We start from the raw sequence: 19,659 nt of genomic DNA on the forward strand, positions 1-19,659 counted from the left end.
GTTTCCTCCCACAGTCTAAAAACGTGTGGATTTGGGGATTAGGCTAATTGGACACTCTGGCTTTGACAATGTGGCTTTCAGCCTATATCGGATGGGATTGGCACCAGTGACCCCTGTGACCCCCGTGACCCTCATGTGGAGGATAAAGCGGTAGAAGATGGCTGAATAATATAAGATGGATACAGGAAAGCAGAGAAATAGAGCTTTGCGCCCTTATAGTTGTCATTACTGTAGAACCTCAGGACTTCCGTGGTACGAGCTTCCAATCCCAGACGAGATTCACCAGCGTGTACTGTAATTACTAAACTGTCACATATTGAAAGTGAATGTTATCTTCACAACAAGGGGCACAATGAAGCGCTCACTCAAAAAAGAGCATTGACCTCTTTTTTTTTTTTTTTCGACAATTCTGCAGCCATAAAATCAAAATAAAAGGCCTGATCATCATGATGGTCATAAGAGGGTTAAGGTCGGGACTGCCATGTTTCACTTGTGCCCCTGGAATGTCTGCGTACACCACTGCCTGTCACTTCTGCATCTGCATCTGCAGCATCTGTGGTTTCCTTCATGATTTTTTGTGCTTCATACACGTGCTTTGTCTTCACCAGTGTCTTCACCGAAACAGAGTTCTTATTTACAGTCTTGTGTAAAGTATGTTACCAGAAAATGACTTGGAGGAAGTTGAAGTCACTTTTTTTTTTATAATATTACTTAAATTAAAGTCTAATCTAATCTATGACATTTAGTGTACTTAAGTAGCAAAAGTCATTTCCTATGATATGAAAATGTTCTTAAGTTTTTAAAGTGAAAAGGTTGAGCCATGGTGGCTCAGTGGCAGGGAGAGTTGTCTTTCAACTGGAAGGTTGTGGGCTCAATTCCTGGCTCTGCTAGTCTATATAGTTTTTTGGGGTTTTTGGGTGAGTACATATGCAAGTAGTTATTTTACGTTTACATTTACTCCAAACCTGGCTGTCTCCATGACAACATCAGTGTTTTTATTTTTATCAAGATAAGCAAATCATTTAAGATGACATTTGTTAAATCATCTGCCGGCACACAGATACTGATGCTGGCGGGCCAGTTTTGAGCAAGACACTTAACCCCATGTTGCAGTGTGTAAATGGGTGAAAACTGTAGTCCAGAAAAGCTCCCTATAAATACAGACCATAATACCAACTCTTTCTTCTGATTTTATTTGGTAGTAAAGAGTAACAAAGACAGTTAGAGGAAATGTTGCTGTCAATGTAAATAAAATAACAAAGTAAAGTACATTTACATGAATGTTGTACTTAAGTATAGTAACAGTATTTGCACTTTGTCTTATTCTAACTCTGAATGAGCTCAGTGTTCAGTTTTCAGTGAACTGCTCCTTTTTTCCTCTCTCCACATAACTTGGTGACATTGTCTCCGCCCACTTACACACACCGACTCCTCCCACTCGCGTTTCCCCGCCCAGTGCGTGAGTGCAGACGGGAAGATAACAGTGGAAACAGAACAAGGCAGGGTTTGTTTGAAGTCGCCCTCTCTCTCTCTCTCTCTCTCTCTCTCTCTGTGTGTGTGTGTGTTTCTGTGTTTCCAGACGTGACACAGTGTGTTTTGGTGTGAGTGGAACTGCGGGCTCCTCTTCCACTCTCTGCGTGACCAGCGCTGCTGTGGGCGTTTCCTGCGCAGACAGCGGGGCGTGTTGTTACTCAACTTCTGGAAGTGCAGTGTCAGTTTGTTGTGAGATCTGAGCTCAGACACAGTGAGAAGGAGAGGAGTGAAGGAAGGAACCAAGGAAGGAAGGAAGGAAGCAATGCGCGGATTTCGCTCCTGCGCGTTTTTGTCGTGACTTCGTGTGCACACCCCACGGCAGACATGCAGGATCCCGTGGAGCTGCAGCCTAGCATCTAGCCAACACAGTGTTGTTTACCTGCGTGTAAACGGCGGGTGCATGTGAGTGAGTGTGTGTGTGTGTGTGTGTGTGTGTGCAGAGGCTACATGGGTAACCGCCGCCGCCGTGCGTAATTCTGCCTCTCTGCCTCTCTCCATGGAGGAGCCGCTCATCACAAACCCACACTTCCACGCGCTGAGTGACACTTAGAAACACGATGAGCCAGGACCAGGACGGGATTTCCTTACAGGTGCCCTGCTTTGCTGCGTCTTGTCCCGGCAAAGAGAGCGCCCACGGTAGTGACAGCAGTGGCGGTGCTGGAGGTGGCGGGGACCCAGCTGGGGTGCCCGCGGCAGGGACTTTCTGGCATGACTCCATGGTGGGCAGCAGCAGCAGCGGCGGTGGTGGTGGTGGTGGTGGTGCCGGTAGTGGGTACAGCCACTTACCCGGGGGGAACTGCCCGCTGGAGTCTGGGGGGCTGCTGTCCACCGGGAAGGGAAGCAAAAGCCGACCGGTGACCGTCGCCTACGTGGTGAACGGCGAGGCGGGTCAGCAGAGCAACTCGGAGAGCATGGCCCTGCAGTGTCTGAAGGACGCGTGCGACACGGTGGGCAGCAAACTGGAGACGGTCCACTTCAGTAAACTGGATTTTGGGGAGACCACAGTGCTGGACAGCTTCTACAACGCGGGTGAGTCGAGGACGCACACAGAAAACCTTCCAAGAAATACATCTAACAGTTGAAATCAACATCTTAAGATGATAGCAAGGATATACAGTAAATAGTATGATAAAGTGAGAAATCCTTCTCAATGTGGTGAATTGTGGCTCTAAATCGTTTCCAGTCAATTGGCTTTGTCTTGTATTTAAACCTCCGACCACTAGTTGGCAGCAGACTTTTGTAGGAGTGTAAAACAGTGTCAATACTGTACCAATTGTTTTTAAAGTGCTATATGATATGGAAATATTTTTGAAAGTGATTTTCTGGCACTTGTTTTGTGTTGTGTTTAAGCCTCCGACCACTAGTTGGCAGTAGGTCTTTGTAGGGCGTTAAACACAGTACTGATACATTAATGGACTGTGATATTTCATGACATGATTGTATGTATTCTTCGAAACTCTCTATTTGAGATATCGTAAATGTTTCTGACAGTGGTTTTGTGTGCGGTTTATACCTCCGACCACTAGTTGGCAGCAGACCTTTGTAGGAGTGTGAAACAGTGTCAATACACTCATATAATTTGGCATTTTTCTGTGTTATATTGTACAAATTCTTTAAAGCGCTATACGATATTGAAACATTATTTGAAAGTGGTTTTCTGGCACTGGTTTTGCGTTGTATTTAAATCTCCGACCACTAGTTGGCAGTATGTCTTTTTGTAGGGGTTTTATACAGTATTAATACACTAATATATCATGATATCTCGTTGCGTGATTGTGTAGCAATACTGTATTTTGAAGCTCTTTTATTGCATTTAAGCCTCCGACCACTGGTTGGCAGCAGCAGGTGTGTAAGACAGTTCCGATACACTGATATATCGTGATTTATTTCAGGTGTGATACTGTATCATGGAAACATTTTGGAAAGTGATTTTCTGGCACTGGTTTTGTGTTGTATAGGTCTAAAACAGCATCGTGATATTTCAACAACAAAAAAAAATCACCAAATATTACGTACTGCAGCTTTACTTGAAGGGTTGGGGGACCCAGAAAGTGTCCTGTGACCCCTGACCCCTGGTCAATGACCGCTCTAAATGCATCATCACACTGGCTCTTTACTCTTTGTTATCATGGTTCCACTGTGAGATCAATACACCTGGGACGTGCATGGTCGCTGCAGGAATGCTCGTGTCCCTCTCTCTTCCAAACTAGGTTTTTCTCAGGGGGTTAAAGGTCGCACCTCTGCTGCACCGCCCCTCTGCTGTTGGGAAGTGGCCTGCAGGACAGGTCGCTGTGTCACAGTGAGCACCAGGTGATAAGTCAATACCAGTGAATAAATACCTTTCATGAACGTGTGCATTTCCAGGGGAAAATGCTGAGTGTGTCCAACTGTTTGACTGATAAATGTCATGAGTCAGTGACCGAGAAATTAGCAGAAATGAGGAGACAATAGTAAGAAATGATGCTGACTCAGCATTTCCCAGGTGCCGTTAACCACAGATGTGTGAAATAGTTTCATGTCGAACAGATGTTTGTCGTTTTCTGTCCGTAAAATAAATAAATCAACAGGTTTCTTTAACTTTCAATTAAGAGCCTAAATCTGTGGTCAGCAATTGGTGGCCCGTGGGCCAAAACTGGCCCGCCAGCATCAGTATCTGTGCGCCAGCAGATGATTTAACAAATGTCATCTTAAATGATTTGCTTATCTTGATAAAAATAAAAACACTGATGTTGTCATGGAGACAGCCAGGTTTGGAGTAAATGTAAACATAAAATAACTACTTGCATATGTACTCACCCAAAAACCCCAAAAAACTTTATCGACAAAATTTTAACAATACAATCTAGTTTCTTTGAGAACGTAGAAATAGGTCAAATTGACTACATTAATGTAAAGTTTTAACCACTTTTCGAGGTTCATTATTAGTCAAATGACCCAGTGAAAGTCCATTTAGTGCTAAAATAGAGACACTTCTCTATTTTTTTGGGAAATTGAATTTCTCTTTTCCTCTGTGACCACATTCTGTCCTTCTGTCCGTGCTCACGCTGCGTTTGCTCCCTGAACACGGACGTCACGTGACGGCCGTCAGTTGATGGAAATGTGTCCGTGTTTTTTATGTTTATATTTTTCTCACGTTTATTTTCACACGTTCCCAGTCTCGCGTCGTTTGACGTAAGTCCCGCACGTGCGCGTCACGCATAGGAAACATGGTACTGTTTGATTTATAACCTTACACATGTATTTCTACGCTGTTTCTGTGCGTAAAATACCACGTAGAATGTTGTTATTGACTGTTATTGCTCACAATGGCTTTCAGAGTTGATGTTTATCGCTTAATTGTTTATTGTAATAACCTTTCTTCACGAGTGCAGGACCTCACAGTGTGAGAGTGAGAGATAGGGGAAAAAAGTCTGATTTTGTTTAATTTGCTCCACAAAACGTAGGAGGGGTCGGGGTTTTTTGGTTTTTTTTAAAAATATTTTTCCCACACGCATAGTTTCCCCACTTCCATTGTGCACCTCCTGTATTGTGCCGGAGTGTCATGGGTCTGAGTCGTGAGGCTGAGACTTTTCCAGTGGAATCTCCGCGCAGTGAAAAGCAGCTTTGAACCCCGTGACTGGAAGCAACTTTCCCCCCGTTGCGTTGGTTTGTACGGCTTGTGTGTGTAGTACACTGTCGTTGGCTCTGAATCGCCTTGGAAATGTTTTATAATAAGCACCCCAAAAAAAAAAGAAAGAAGGGAGTTCTCTGGAAAGCAGCAGAGCTTCCAGGGACTGTGGTGAAATAAAAAGCAGCTGTGATGATGTTCAGAGCAGCAGCCAGTGTTTGCATTCAGCTCAGATGTGAAGAGTCGGGGTTTGTTCAGCAGGTTCTGCACAGAGATAGTTGAGTTTCTTTAAAAACAGTTGAGTTTGTCTTGTGAGATGGATTCTAGTAAAATATATTATCAAGGACATCTTCAGAAAGAAAAACCATGCGTTTAAAAGTGCAAATACAGGATATAATGTTCATAAATGTGGTAGAAATATGTCCACACTCACAGGATTGAGTCATTTTCAGGACATTCATCAGAAATAATGATTGTTTTCATCAATGATGAATCTTTCCATTATTTTATACTTGTTTGGTGCATAAAATGTCAGAAAATGTTAAAAAAAATTTGTTGATCAAACCTGAAAATGACGTCTTGTTTTGTCCCCAAACCAAAATGTCTAAGTTTAAATGATTTTTTTTGTCAAATGGAGCAAAGAAACAAAATAATTTTCACATTTAAGATGCTGGAAAACATCTGAAATCTTGTTTCGTTATTACAAATATTATCAATTGTCAAACAGACTACTCATCCGAAAGTGAAACTCTTAACTAAGGGTTAAGAGTTAAGTGCTTCCTGTGCCGGATTCCAGCTGCCATGTGTTCATGTGTGATTGACAGGTCTTAAAAGCGCAGTTCATCAGAAAGAGGAAGTGTTTTTACTCGCAAGAAAAACACAAGTTAGCACATTTTTAAACACTTACTCTGACATAATCTCCCCGAGTGTCTCCAACAAAAAACATTGCCTTTATATGTAGTTTAAGGCTTATATTTCACAATTTGCAGACAGAAAAAACAATTAAATGTAAAATACAGCTCTTACTTGGGACCAAACACTTGCTTCTGCTTTATATTGTCACAGTTTGTAGCTCATTCACTCCCATTTTCGCACTTGAAATGCATGTAAATGTGCGTAAATTCAGTTTTTTCACTCCTTAAAACATGATTTACAGCTGCAAGCTTGTGACAAAGTAATGTGAATTCACCCTTGAGGATCATATTTGACAGATTATATCACATTTATTCCCTTTTATAAGATAAATACATGCAGCATAACAGGCTAACATGTAAAATGCACATTTTACCAAAAATGATTCAGTTTATATGAAGCAAAGAAATATTCACATTTAAGAAGCGGAATAATCAGAAAGCGGTTTACACACGACGTGTGTGTCCAGTTCAAATGTTCAGTGCTTTTTCTAGAAAATGTAACAAAAGGAAGTGAAATAATAAAATCCATGTATCCATCCTCCAAAATGTAGAGTTTGTTTTAGTTGGATGCGGCCACATCAAATAAATAGATCATGTCACTATCGCGAGGACACACGGTGACAAAGTAAAGACGTGACAGGTCAACACAAACGCACTTTGCTGCTTGTCATAACATCGTGTTATTAGTTGTACAAACATCGTGTTCTCCTCCTTTTTTTCTTCTTCTTCTTCTTCTTCCTCCTGTGAAATTTACTCACAGGCCTCATGGGAGGTCGGAGGCATTTTCCCAGGGACACAGTGTGTTGTTGTTTTTTTTCAGTTAATTCACACACTGCTTGATCCTCTTCCTGCACAAGTGTGCGCTTGATATCATCACCAGCAGACAACAATGAGCTCAGAGCTGCTGCTGCGTGCTCCTGCACGCCCGATTATTTGGAAAGATGATTTGCCAGATTCAAATATCGACGCACGTGTCCTTAAATGTCCTCGTCACATGGTCCTGTGGACAAAGGACGACATTCAGCGAGGGAGATGGCAGACACTTGATTGTCCACGCGTAGACTGTACGACTATAATTCACTTGGCTGTAGTTTGTCCCCGTCTGACTCGGATACGGAAGCTGCAGGTTAATAAATGATGTGAATGGAGAGGATTAATCATTCTATGAATGATTTATTAATTGTTTCTGCTCTACTTAAATGTGTTTTCCTAAAGACTTGTGGTTCTCCAAGTGTGGCGCGTGTACCGCCAGTGGTACGCGAGCTTCCTCTGGTGGTACTTGGAGGAAAATGAGAATATGTGAGGAAGAGGAGGATGATGATGAGAGAGAGCAAATGATCTTATTGGGATTAAATAAATCTGCCCCACTGTATTTTAACGTTACTTCAAGAACTCAATATTTTCCTTTCAGTTTCCGAAGTAGGACGGAAGTTAGCCACTAGGGGGCGACTACCACTGCTTGCAAAAATGTAAATGTATGGGACTTCTTTTCTTTTTTTACTTGATTTATAACCTCTAAAGTAAACATGTTTCCTGAGGATTTAATAGTCTCCATTTCTTGTTACAGGTCTCACAGACCGTTTGTAGGAGTCGTATGTTCATTTATATTTTGGTAATGGTGAAGGCCAAGGCTAGCCAGAAGAAATTTAAGTTTATGTGAATTTCGGAATGTTTTCACAAATTTTTCTACGAGTTTCACGTCTCCACTTAGCCTAAGTTGCAGTTAGCCACCAGGGGGCGTCTGCACTGCTTGCAAAATATGGGACTCCATAGTGTCTTCATCAAAAGATCATGTTGTCAAATTTCTAAATCATGTATTCAGTTATAAAGCTCTTTTCTTGTCTTTGATGACGTTGGGTTAGGTGTCTTGCCCAAGGGCACATCGGCACGTAGACTAGCAGAGCCGGGAATTGAACCCACAACCTTCCACTTGAAAGACGAGACGTCTGAAAGCAGCTGCAGCTGCAGGTGCTGGTTACATCGTCCGTCTGTGGTGACTCAGTGTCAGAGGTCGACGCGGAGGATGATTGGTGTTTTTGAAAATGTGTGTCTGACCAATTGAGGCCGGATAACTGTGGCTCTCTGTCTGTGTGATAATCTGTTTCCAGAGTTCAGACTTTAAGGAGATACAGACAACAAGCCAATCAATCGACGGCCTTCACAGGCCATCGGGGGAACATTTAAACCCTATAATCTGAAGAATGACGTCCTGTAATCTCAGAAAAATCACAGATTTTTGTGAGAGGATTCTTTGTTTTTGTTTGTTTCTGCCTTCACTGTTGTGATGTAAGTGGAAGAGTCAGCGAGGGTTGGATTCCACTTGAAGTGAACAATGACGTACTCAAGTGGACTGAAGGAATCACAGGTTAGTCCAGTTTGCAAAGGTAACCGATTTGCTGCTTTGTTGACGGAAGACAAGAATGACTCAGGCGTTGATCAAGTCAAAATAACCCAAATCTTTTATGATGTAATAACACAAATGCAGCAGATTTAGTTATATATGAGCAATCATCCACGTGTGGGTGTGATGCTGTGCCGTGTGGAGAGCTCCATCTCTCCGGCTCGTCGTTACGTTGCGTTACACTTGGTTTTTGAACAGCGCTGTGAAAGCAGCTTCTGCCGACGCCAGTGTTTGCTCACCTCTCGTGTCGTGCTGAGATGAGAGCTGGAGTCCGGGCCGCACTCAGCGCTCTCTCTGCCAACGACGTGGTCCCCCCCCCCTTCTGTCCACTCATGCTTATGTTCTGTGCTGTAATACTGAGAACACTCTGCTGCCGAGAGGAAGAAGAGGAGCACATTGTTGGAATCCTGCAGAGATTACAGTATGAAGGCATGTGAGCCACTTCAAACACGGGGGAAATACGTTTTCTCGCCGATATTTATGTCTTTATAGAAGTTTGGATTCCAGAACTGACAAGAAAATGACCAGTCAGGCATTTTTTCCTCCTTGCAAAAGAGAGCTTTTAAGTTCCCAACCTTAAATTCACAGAAAGGTGCCGCCCTGGCTGTAAGTGCTGCTCTGATGATTTATAAAATGATGAATTATTCAACCCTAGACTCTGGGAAGCTGACATGTCCTTTAGCGCCACCTTGAGGTTTCTAAAATCTAACAGTGATGAAGTCCGTCGTGTCTCAGCATCGTTCTCTCTGCGTTTTCACCTCAAACAAACCCTGTGATGACACCTGGAGGAGATTCTTTGATTCACCACCTGTAATCTTTCCAAAGTGGCCTCTTAAATGAGATTTAGCCCGGGGTTTAATCCAGGAGTATAATCCACTGACATCATGTTTTGTGTGTGTGTGTTTGAAGAAAAGCACCTGAGTGCGGTTTGAACGACTGCTCTCGTTAGATCGTGCACAGACATCAAAGCAGAAAAAGCTGCTGACAAATTGCCGCCGTCACACAGATTTCACCAGAACAATATTATGAAGAAGAAGAAGAAGAAGAAGAAGAGGAGCTTCCGATTTTGCGACAAAGCTGTACTTCCTGTTGAGAAATATCAGCATGAAACCAACCTTCCCACCAGTGTTCACTCAGCGTCAGCAGACACGCACTGAGGTGGAGCCGCTCTTCCCAGACGCCACTGAGTGACCTGTGAGCTGTGGGGTAATTCCTCCTGACCTTGTGCCCTCCGACCTCTGACGAGTCAACAAGAGCGAGGATAAACAACTTAGCACGGGGAAGTCGCTGATGGGATTTCAGAGCAGCAACGGCCTCTGTCGGGAATTCTTATGCTGGTAAATCCCTCGCTCCTCTCCTCTGTCCCCCATTTTCCCTTTCACCGCAACCTGTCTAGGCAGATGTCTGAGTCTGGTTCCATCAGAGATTTCTTGGAGGTTTTCTCTCTCTCCACTGATGCTTAGTGCTTTCTCATTGTGTGAACTGTTGGGTTTGTCTTCTCTCTATAATAGTGTTGATGTTTTTCCGTGGCTTTCAGGTCATTTTCGAGGGGGTTAACGTGCATAAAAACTTTTGAAACTTGGCATGGAGGTCAGGTCTGGCCAAAATGCGATATTGGCATAGTTCCCATACCCGTGCGTTGCTCAAGGGCTCCGTAGCGCCAACCGAATTTCCCGAATCTTGGTGATCCTCTCTATGAGGCCAAATACCACATTTAAGAAACAGATAAAGGCAGAAATGTTGAGATATTGAAGGGTGGGAATATTAGGCAGGAGTTAGTGAGGGGGAAATAAACAGCACAGCACAGAGAAAGGCAAAGGAAGTGGTTTGCTGGTGTTCACTTGTCACTTCTGTGGCTTGTGGGTGTCACTGTCTGTATCTCATATGGACATTCCTTCAGTGTGACCATGGGCGTGGATCCGTATCTCGCTTCATCGTCACCACCGAGCAGCTGCGCATGGAGTCTGTGACGCGTTCGCTGTTACTATCAGTCGTTGTTTATAAGAAAACATTCTTCTTCATACATCATATGATATTTAAATGTGTTGCTTGCACAAAATTAACCTTTTAATGGGCATTTTTCTCTTGGTTTCTTTTTTATCAATGATATATGTAAACAAACACGCATACATGTACATTGAGAAAACTGAATTGATTAATAGAAAAAACTACAACTAATGATTATTTTTTTGAATATTAATTAAAAGTATTTTGGAAACCTGACTTAAAAATATAAGATAGCAGCTTAACGTCCAGTCAGTTGTCGCTAAGGGGAAACATGGACTTTGTAAGTTAGTGTTAGTGATCAAAACCTCCGATATTGATCTACGTACAGCTGTAATCTGTCACTAAATACTGTTGGTAATTAGCGACAAACACGTGGGCTGGTTTATTGAAAACCTGTGTTTACAGAATTTAGGAAGTAAAGTACATGTTATGCAGCTGTTACAAGAGAGTTTAGACTTTTAATGGTTTCAGTAATCGTAATCTATAAAGTTTTGTCTGTTTTGTTCGTTAGAATATGGACGAAATGAATTTAGAGAACGGAAGAATTCTCCATCTGTTTTATTCTCAGATTGTGTTTAAATGAGCCAAAAGTGAAAGGTTTGACCTGTTTCTGGCACGTCGATAGGATTCAACATGAGTTTATACCAAGTCATCCAATATTTACTTGGATATTAGGTCAACATCAAAGTTGTCTCCGTCCATCTGTCTTCTCAACCACTTTCCCAATGAAGGCCAGTTCCAGCTGACACAGGGCTTCCCCAGTGACATGCCAACATACTTCAATAATCCAATAATCCTTCTAAATGCCAGGTTTTTTATCCTGATTTCTTTCGGCAAAGTTTAAAAAAAAAAAAAAACAGGTCCAGAAATCCTCTCTTTTCCCTCCTAAGTGTTGTGGTGTAATTTTACACTCGTCTCTGCCGGGCACTGCTTTATGTCAACGTGTCCTGTCAAGTGAGGTTGCATGGACGATGCTAAATCATTGTTTACTTTGCATAAAAACAAACCCCTTGTTGTTTCGGCGAATTCAGCTTCTGCAGAAAAAGCGAGCAGGAAGTAAATCAAGCAGGCAAGTCAGGACAACCAGCACGGGTTTCTCCCAGCCGCACATGAATTCACATTCTGTTCTCAGCCCCTCCCCCCCCACCCCCATGGGGCCATGGCACTGCAGTTTGCAAAAAAAAAAAAAAAAAAAACATCTCTAAGCATGTGAAAAGGCAACAAGAGGTACAATTCTGCCAGGAGAGAGGTGTCACGCACACATTTCTGGTCTGGTTTCCTGCATCACGGTGTGTTCAGGGTCATTTCTTTCAAGCACACTTGTGTCTAAATAAAGGAAACGTTAGTCCCTCTGCAGGGCAGGGCATCTAAACCACTGAGTAACCATTGTCTTTGTGTCCTCTGGGAGATGAGATGTATTTGCAGGCAGAAAATTCTCAGCTGAAATACTTGAATGATGCCCCCCCCCCCTTCATTCCCAGGGTTGTATTTTTGGGATAATGTGCTTTTTCCTTGTACTGGTTGTTGTTGAAAGTCTGTGCAGCATTTTTGGGGACATTGTCATCTGTCATGTGCCTTCAAGAAACTTCTTTTGCCCCCAAGCTCCTCCGCCTGAGGGCAATCATCGGAGTTTGCGTTTCTTGGAAACTCTTTAAAGGCAAAAATGTTCTTCATTTTGAGCGATGCACACAAAAATATGCACATTTGTTTTTACCCCACAAACGTTGCAGATGAGATGATCCGTCTGAAGAATTCATGCAACAGAGCTGAAACCGAATTAGTCGACTTGTTGACTGGCGTAAAGCAAACAAACCATATTTCCTCAGATTAGTCAGATTAATATAAGTGCGTTTGTTGGTGTTTTATTTAGCTCATATAACTAATGTGCCGCCAATGTACAGTACAATGTTTATATTTTAAAGCAAGAAAAAGACATTCCCTTTAAGAACAATATTTGTTCTTAAAGTAATTCATCTTAAAGGTTAAGCGAAATACACAACATTTCCAACCCTACATCTGAAGAATTTAATTAAAAAGAATATAAATGAGTTAGTATGATCCAGGTCCAAACTCGCACACAGTGGCCTTTGGACAATGCAAGAAGTTTATCAATCTTGAAGACTCAATCCAAAGTTCAGCCACTTTAAGTGTTCCCCTAATCTGGCAGATACAATCTATGTTCACACACCACCAGAGCTGTTGCTTACTTGATGGCCATCGGATTAAGCAGTTTATGTTTTGACATTATCAGGATTAAGACGTGTGACAGTGGCTCGACTCTGCATAGTTGGACGCTCTTCAAGAAAAGTCTTTTTAAAGTTTCACGGCGACGGTCGGAGGAGGTAATAAACGGACTCACACCTACGCGATGCAGGCGTCAACTGAAAACACTGATCATTTACTTTGAAAGGAGGGGGGTGTCAAATGCTGCTGAACTGCATCGTGGGTATGCTTTGCGCCCATTGCATGTGAAAGAAGTTGAGAAATGTACAACTTTCCAAGTGCAAATATTCCAACAATCACATCATGTTCATTTGTTTTGTTCAAACTGTACAAAGTCCAAACTGACCGCTCTCACCGCTGTTGGTGTCTTTGTCGGACAGAGTGCACCCAATAACGGGTGACACCACTTGCGTCACCGACTTAGCAACATTTGCAACTCTTGCCACGGAGTCTGCCATGACATGACAACCTCAAAAAGCCGCCTCTGGAACAAATGTCAGACACGACCATCATCCAGCGTAAAAGTGACAGAGAAAAGGGAAGGAACGTGTCGAGAGTGCATCAGTCAGTTTGTTAAAAACAAACACAGGGGAGGCCGTGATGATGGGAGAAACCAAAATTCCAACTTATTTTTGGAAGATTCTCACTCAGGATTACAGTCTGGTACAAAGTTTCATGAAGGACCTGCAACATACATCCATCTACTGCTTTATACCCCACAGGAGGGTCGCAGGGTCGCTGGTGCCAATCCCAGCTGACATGGAGCTAATGGAGGGGAACACCCTGTGGACAGGTCACCAGACAAACAACCCTTCACGCTCACATTCACACCTACCGTCAGTTTAGAGTTGTCCAATTAACCTCTGCATGCTTCTGGACTGTGGGAAAGAAAGGCCCTTGTTCCGACTGGATTCCAAAACCCACCACAGCCTCTTTGCTGCAGGGTAACAGAGCTAAACCACTTTGCCGCCATGTGGCCCCGACCTGCAACACGACTCCTTATTTCAGAAAACATAGGATGTATGGATGGAGGTGATTACGGTCAGAGGCAATCATCGTGCAGCTGCCACAAAATTGCAGTCAACCATCCTCTGCCTGTTCCTGGAATTTTGGCATAGTGTTTGGACATCAAATGTTTTTTGCTTTTTTCTTATAGAGAGGGAAAAGACGACTCTTGAGTGTGGGAAATGGTTTCCAGTGGCACTCAGAGACAGTATTTCCACTGTCTCCTCGTGTCCTCAGTGTGGGCCAAACTCCAGCGAGAGAAATCCTCCCACTGAACTCTGCTCCACTCACATGAGCCTCTTTCCCTCGTGTTTTCATGTGAAACAGGGCAAAAAAAAAAAAAACTGCTCCATCCACACTGATAGATGGTTTGATTTTCATCTCTTACAACAGCCTCCTCACCAAGTATCCATGGTTACAACATCTCATGTCGAGTTGTTATGCAAGTCATTTTAAGGGGTGCTTTATTTGCCGACTCTACCTGACCTTCTCGCGGTCGCACGGAGATTCGCAAGACCTTTGCAGCCTGACCAATGTAAACACTGCTGCTCATGTAATTGTAGTGCTTTTAGCATTGGCAGGCAATGACATTTTCGCACATACGAAGTATTTAAAGGCCAAGGCACGGGTGTACGCAATCATTTCAACCTTTGTTTGTGTTGTTGCAGGAAGTGGAAGTAGGACATAGCACGGTGAGAACAGTAGAAGAATGTATCAAGTAATCATGATGTCATCAGCAAATATAAAGATATAAATAGTATCAGTACTTGCTGCACAAAGTAAATTATTTAAAATATGACATAGCACGGTGAGAGCAGTAGAAGAATGTAAATATATTGATATCGTTTTCAGTACTTAACATTTGGCCTGGAAAAGCTAGCAATAGCAGGCTACGCGCTAGGAAAATACAACCGCTAAATCCCATCGATTCTGGTCAACCGTCTCATCCAAGCTCCGCCCCCAAAACTCTTAAATGTGTGAATCATTCAAACTACAGCTCCTGGTGCTATAGCTGTGTCTCGGAGACACGGAGCGATGCGTTTTACTTCACGACGGAGAGCAGAAGCTCAACAGCTATGCTAGTAAAGAGAGAGACGGCAGCGAACCTTTGGTTAATACATTTTCCTCGAGATGAAAGGACGTTAAAAGATAACTTTAAAGTTCAAGTCTGGGTTGGCAGCAGTGAAGTTACACAGTGAAGCTTTAATTTCAGATGTGCAAATGATTGTCATTTGTTATTTAACACCACTATAGTTCTGTTCTATGTCTTCTCTCTGTAGCTTTAGGCGTGTGTATATCAGTGTTGTTTATAAGTGAAGGCCGTTGGGAGTAAAAGTGTTTACATTTTTTCAACAGCCCACACTATCAGAATAAAACATTTTCCAATCAGCAGATGTCAACTGTTATTGTGATTAATGTCACGAAAAGACAGATAAAGACAGGTTTTGGTTTGTTTTTTCTATCTTGAGTGAGGTTTTTATGGACAACACTTCACATTTTACAACATCTAACGTTAAACATTGAGAGTGATTACATGTATTATATCTTTAAGGGGGATAGTGCAATGCATTAACATTATACCGATTTGTAGAAACCTTCTTCAATAGCACAATATATATTTTTTCATATCATTAGATTACTTCTAGTCTAAGTCTATGCTTCTATAGAAGAGACATCATTCATACTTACACACACACAGTCATAATTTAGAGCATTTCCTCTGAACAGAGTATGTGTTTCTGGTGGAAGCTCTCTGAGGAAAGCTGAGACAGATCCATAAAGAGGAGCCAATAGACACCAGAACAATCCGTAGTTAAATACTCGCTGGTTTCCATTCTGCAGGCACTTCACCACACATTACCTCCCTCCTTTACTCATCTCCCCCTCAGAGAAATCACTGGGCCTAAATAAGCTAGTGCAGCAGGCAAAGAGCTACAGAAACAGTCGGTACGGTTCATTGTGTTAGTCTGACGAAAACCAGACTTTCAAAGTCCAAAAATAAACATGTTAGTCGAACTTAAATTGTACTTAATTTAATTTCTCTAAGTGGGAATAACACAGAGTCTAGCTCAGATCAGAGTCGAACTCGAGCTAGCCACAGCCACTGTGTCTAATGCAGGGAAATAATAGAAGAAGATGGTAGACAGAAAAAATAAGACAACGGTGACAGAAACGTGGCAAAATTCATTTGTTGGACTGACGAGAAGACCCTCTCTGCTTAAAGATAGAGTTGTTCCGATTCCGATACCAGTATTGGAAATGCCTCGTATACTGCCAAAAATGTGGGCATCGGTATCGGCGAGTACTGGAGTCCATGCACCGATCCGATACCACGTAATTTATTAGAGCTCCGTTAGCTCTGACACGGTTCTTCTTCGCCGCTCGTGAAACAGTTGCGCTGTGCTGTTTTAGAGGTGGAAGAACTGATCACCTGACACCTGTAGACAAGGAGCTAACGTTAGCTCATCATGTAGGCGGTTTGGCAATATTTAGCTCCGTTAGCGTTGTTAGCTCTGTTAGCGTTGTTAGCTACGCTAGCTCCGTTAGCGCGCCTACAGTCAAACTGGAGCGGCTGTTTATTAAACGAAAAGAGCAGCGCGACAACTAACCAGTGTACCTGTGTCCTGCGTATGTATGCCTCTGCTTTTAAAGTTTAGCGTTACTTCAGAGACTCATTTTAACAATCTGGAGTCATGTAAAAATTATGTCATGCGCGTCCTTTCCCAGTCAGTCGTCATGGAAACATGAAGCTCTGCCAGTGCTGCGTTGTTTGGACCAGAGTCAAAACAAACGTACAAGCTAAAAAACAAAATAACATATCACTGGTAAAAATAAATGGTGTCCATTTGTTGTATTCCTTCATGTTTTACAGAGGGTTTAACCTGAGCCAAACCTTACCACTAATGATAATCATATCACAGTCATGCAGGCGTAGTATGATATATATTTTTTTACAACACACTGGTAACGGTATCGGCCGATACCCACAGCACAAGTATCGGAATCGGTATCGGGAGGGAAAAAATGGTATCGGAACATCTCTACTTAAAGAATTGGATATATTTAAGTTAATAGGTGGCAGCCCGACATGCTAACAGCTAGCAAAAACTGTAGCTCGACTTGACCGTGTATGGAGGCTTTATCTACTACTTTCCCTATTAGGGGTGGGTCAAAATATCGATTTAGTGATATATCGTCATCCTTTCTCATATAATACGCCAGAACATGAGCGTAAAGTTTGTTGTTATGTGATGTCTTGTGGGTTAAAGGGTTAAAGAGGTGGCGCCATGACATCGTCGTTTTCACACGGCTGTGTATACACAAAAACGCAAACGTGGCGTTTTGAGATTTTTGTCACTCTTGGACCCATTTTCAAAAAAGACAGTTCCATTAGAAAAAATACAAAATAGTGTTTTCTCTTTAACTTATTCTCCTGTGCACAGGGAAACTGAGTGTGAGACTACTGATATGTTTCCCTCCTCTGTCTGCTTTGAGAAAATCTATTTAGTTTTGGTCAACAGGAGGAGGTGATGCATGTTTTGTGCTTCTTCTTTTTCCCGTTTGTTTTATCTCTCCCTGGTGTAAACACACACAGTTTTTTTTTTTATTTGTGCTAATTTCTGATTGCAGAGATTACAGCAACAGATGAGGGAGCACACATGAGTCGACGGCTGAGTCTGTTAACAGGCGGGCTGGGTGTGTCTGTGTGGTGTTGCTGCGTTACTGGAGCCGTTGCAGCCTTCTGTCAACACTGTGTTGGCAGCTGTGCTGTTGTATTGTGGAGCACTGACATTCAGACGCTCTGCTGTTGAATCAGAGTCACTGTCACTGCGTCTGCAGCCTGAATGCAGACGTCTCAGGCTACGAAAAGTGTCCCATTTAGTCATGGGATGATATGAAAATGCCCGGTCAATGCCCGGACTACTGCGATCAGTTGTAAAAGTTGTGTCTGTGTTTGTGCAGTTTTTCTGATAGCACACAGAAAGAGATGAATGACTTTGTTACAAAAGTATTACTTTAGTGACCAAAACATGTTTCATTCATTTACCATTCTTTTTAGAATATAGAAATAGTAGCTACTATCAACTTCCTGCACTTTTTTGAGCATTTTAGTTGAATAATGTAGTGTTTGTGCACTGCATGCGTTCATTAGGATTAACGAGGTAACCTCACAATTGTAGAAGTGCCTCGTTTGTTTGCGTTGAGGACACAAAACCACACTTCCCTTCACTTTCTCACAGAACCAGACGTCAGCATAACTTCCCTGCAGCCACAGACAAATAAAGCGTTCATTGTCTCTCTTGTACAAATGCTCTGTTTGCTTCTCGAACACAATACACCATGTGACTAAATGCCTCGCGCTGCAGCCAATGGGCTCAGCATTGCACTCCAATTAACTTCTTTGCTGATCGGTCGATTTATGAATGAAAATGAAGGCATGAAAGAGGGAAAAAAGAAGTCCATAAAGAAACGAGGAAGTGAAGCTAATGGCCGCTGCTGTACGAGAGCAAACAAATTACTCTCCTGTGGTAACAGTGTCCTGGCAGGATCACTGTATGAGACCACTGGACATAAATGGGTCGGGCTTCGGGCCAGAGCTGCTGTTTTAATTGACATTTAAGCTTAAAAAGCCAATAAAATGACCACAAATTGAGACAGAACTCTGACGATGAGACGCGAAATGACTCCTAAGAGATGCAGGCCAACCATAACATGATGACAACCATAGAAGAGAGGGATAAAATACATGGGGAGACAGAGACGCTGCAGCGATGCAGTGAGACGCGACAACCTTCCTCCTCTCTACCCACCTATCAACCTACCTCCTACCCATCAACATACCTTGATATATTCTACCTACCTACTTACCTAGATTAAACCTACCTATATCCATCCATCCATCAATCTATGAACCATAAAATTACTTTTTCCCTCTGTGTCCATAAAGCAGCTGAAGTTTTTAAGCTACTTACCTACCTCATACCCACCTATCTACCTACCTTCCTCCTCTCTACCCACTTATTAACCTACCTCCTACATACCTTGCTAGATTCTACCTACCTACATACCCACCTCCTACCCACCTACCTACAGTATCATCCTACCCCTACTTACCTTGGTAGATTCTAATTACCTACCCGCCTACCTACTTTCCTCATCTCTACCCACCTATCAACCTTCCTCCTAGCCATCAACATACCTTGCTAGATTCTACCTACATACCTACCTAGATTAAACCTACCCCTATCCATCCACCAGTCTATGAACCATGAAATTGCATTTGCTGGTGAAGTTTTTAAGCAAACAATGCTGAAACCTACCTACTTACCTACCTCATACCCACCTATCTACCCACCTTCCTCCTCTCTACCCACCTATCAACATAGCTCTTACCTATTGGCCTACATACCTACAGTAGATGTAGGCCAATAGGTAAGATACCTAGATTCTACCTACCTACTTGTCTACCTAGATCAAACCGACCTACCTACATCCATTCATCCATCAGTCTATGAACCATGAAATTTAACCTGTGGACATTTTTCAATTCGAGTGAATGATGCAAAAACATGATATATGCGTCGACTTGCATCTGTGCATTGACATTGTGTGGAAAATGGCCGTTTGAAAAAAAACACTTGTACCGTGTCCCGTGTGACCGCCCTGCCCTCTGACAAACGTCAGAGGTTTCCCCTCCGTGCCAATAACGCAGATGGAGTTTCCAAGCAAAAGGCGCTGAAATAACTCCGCCCGTGTCACAGCTGTGCTTTAAAAACACATCCACAGCCTTTCGCTCAGCTGCATATCACCACTGCCGCCTTTTAATGACACGTTTGAATTAAAATCCCACTCAGATTAAATATTGATGAGTTTCCGGTTTGCAGAGAAACGAGCCAAGCCCATGTTTTATTAATGCGGGCAACCTGCTCTGTCTGTTGACATTCACTTGCACCTTTGTGCGTGTGTCT

General features: G+C 42.7%; 1 protein-coding gene across 2 annotated transcripts in view; it reads left to right on the forward strand.

Moving 5' to 3' along the window:
• The first annotated feature begins 1,492 nt into the window (after positions 1–1,492).
• The window catches only part of map3k5 (mitogen-activated protein kinase kinase kinase 5), a 76,369-nt gene continuing 58,202 nt past the window's right edge, over positions 1,493–19,659 (forward strand). For both annotated transcript variants that reach the window (XM_058612927.1, XM_058612928.1), the window contains exon 1: positions 1,493–2,562. In XM_058612927.1, coding sequence (XP_058468910.1) covers positions 2,091–2,562 — 472 coding nt within the window. In that variant the 5' untranslated portion in view covers positions 1,493–2,090. The remainder of the gene's footprint in view (positions 2,563–19,659) is intronic.

This window comes from Solea solea, chromosome 17 (genome assembly GCF_958295425.1).
Source record: "Solea solea chromosome 17, fSolSol10.1, whole genome shotgun sequence".
In the NCBI taxonomy this organism is placed as follows: Eukaryota; Metazoa; Chordata; class Actinopteri; order Pleuronectiformes; family Soleidae; genus Solea; species Solea solea.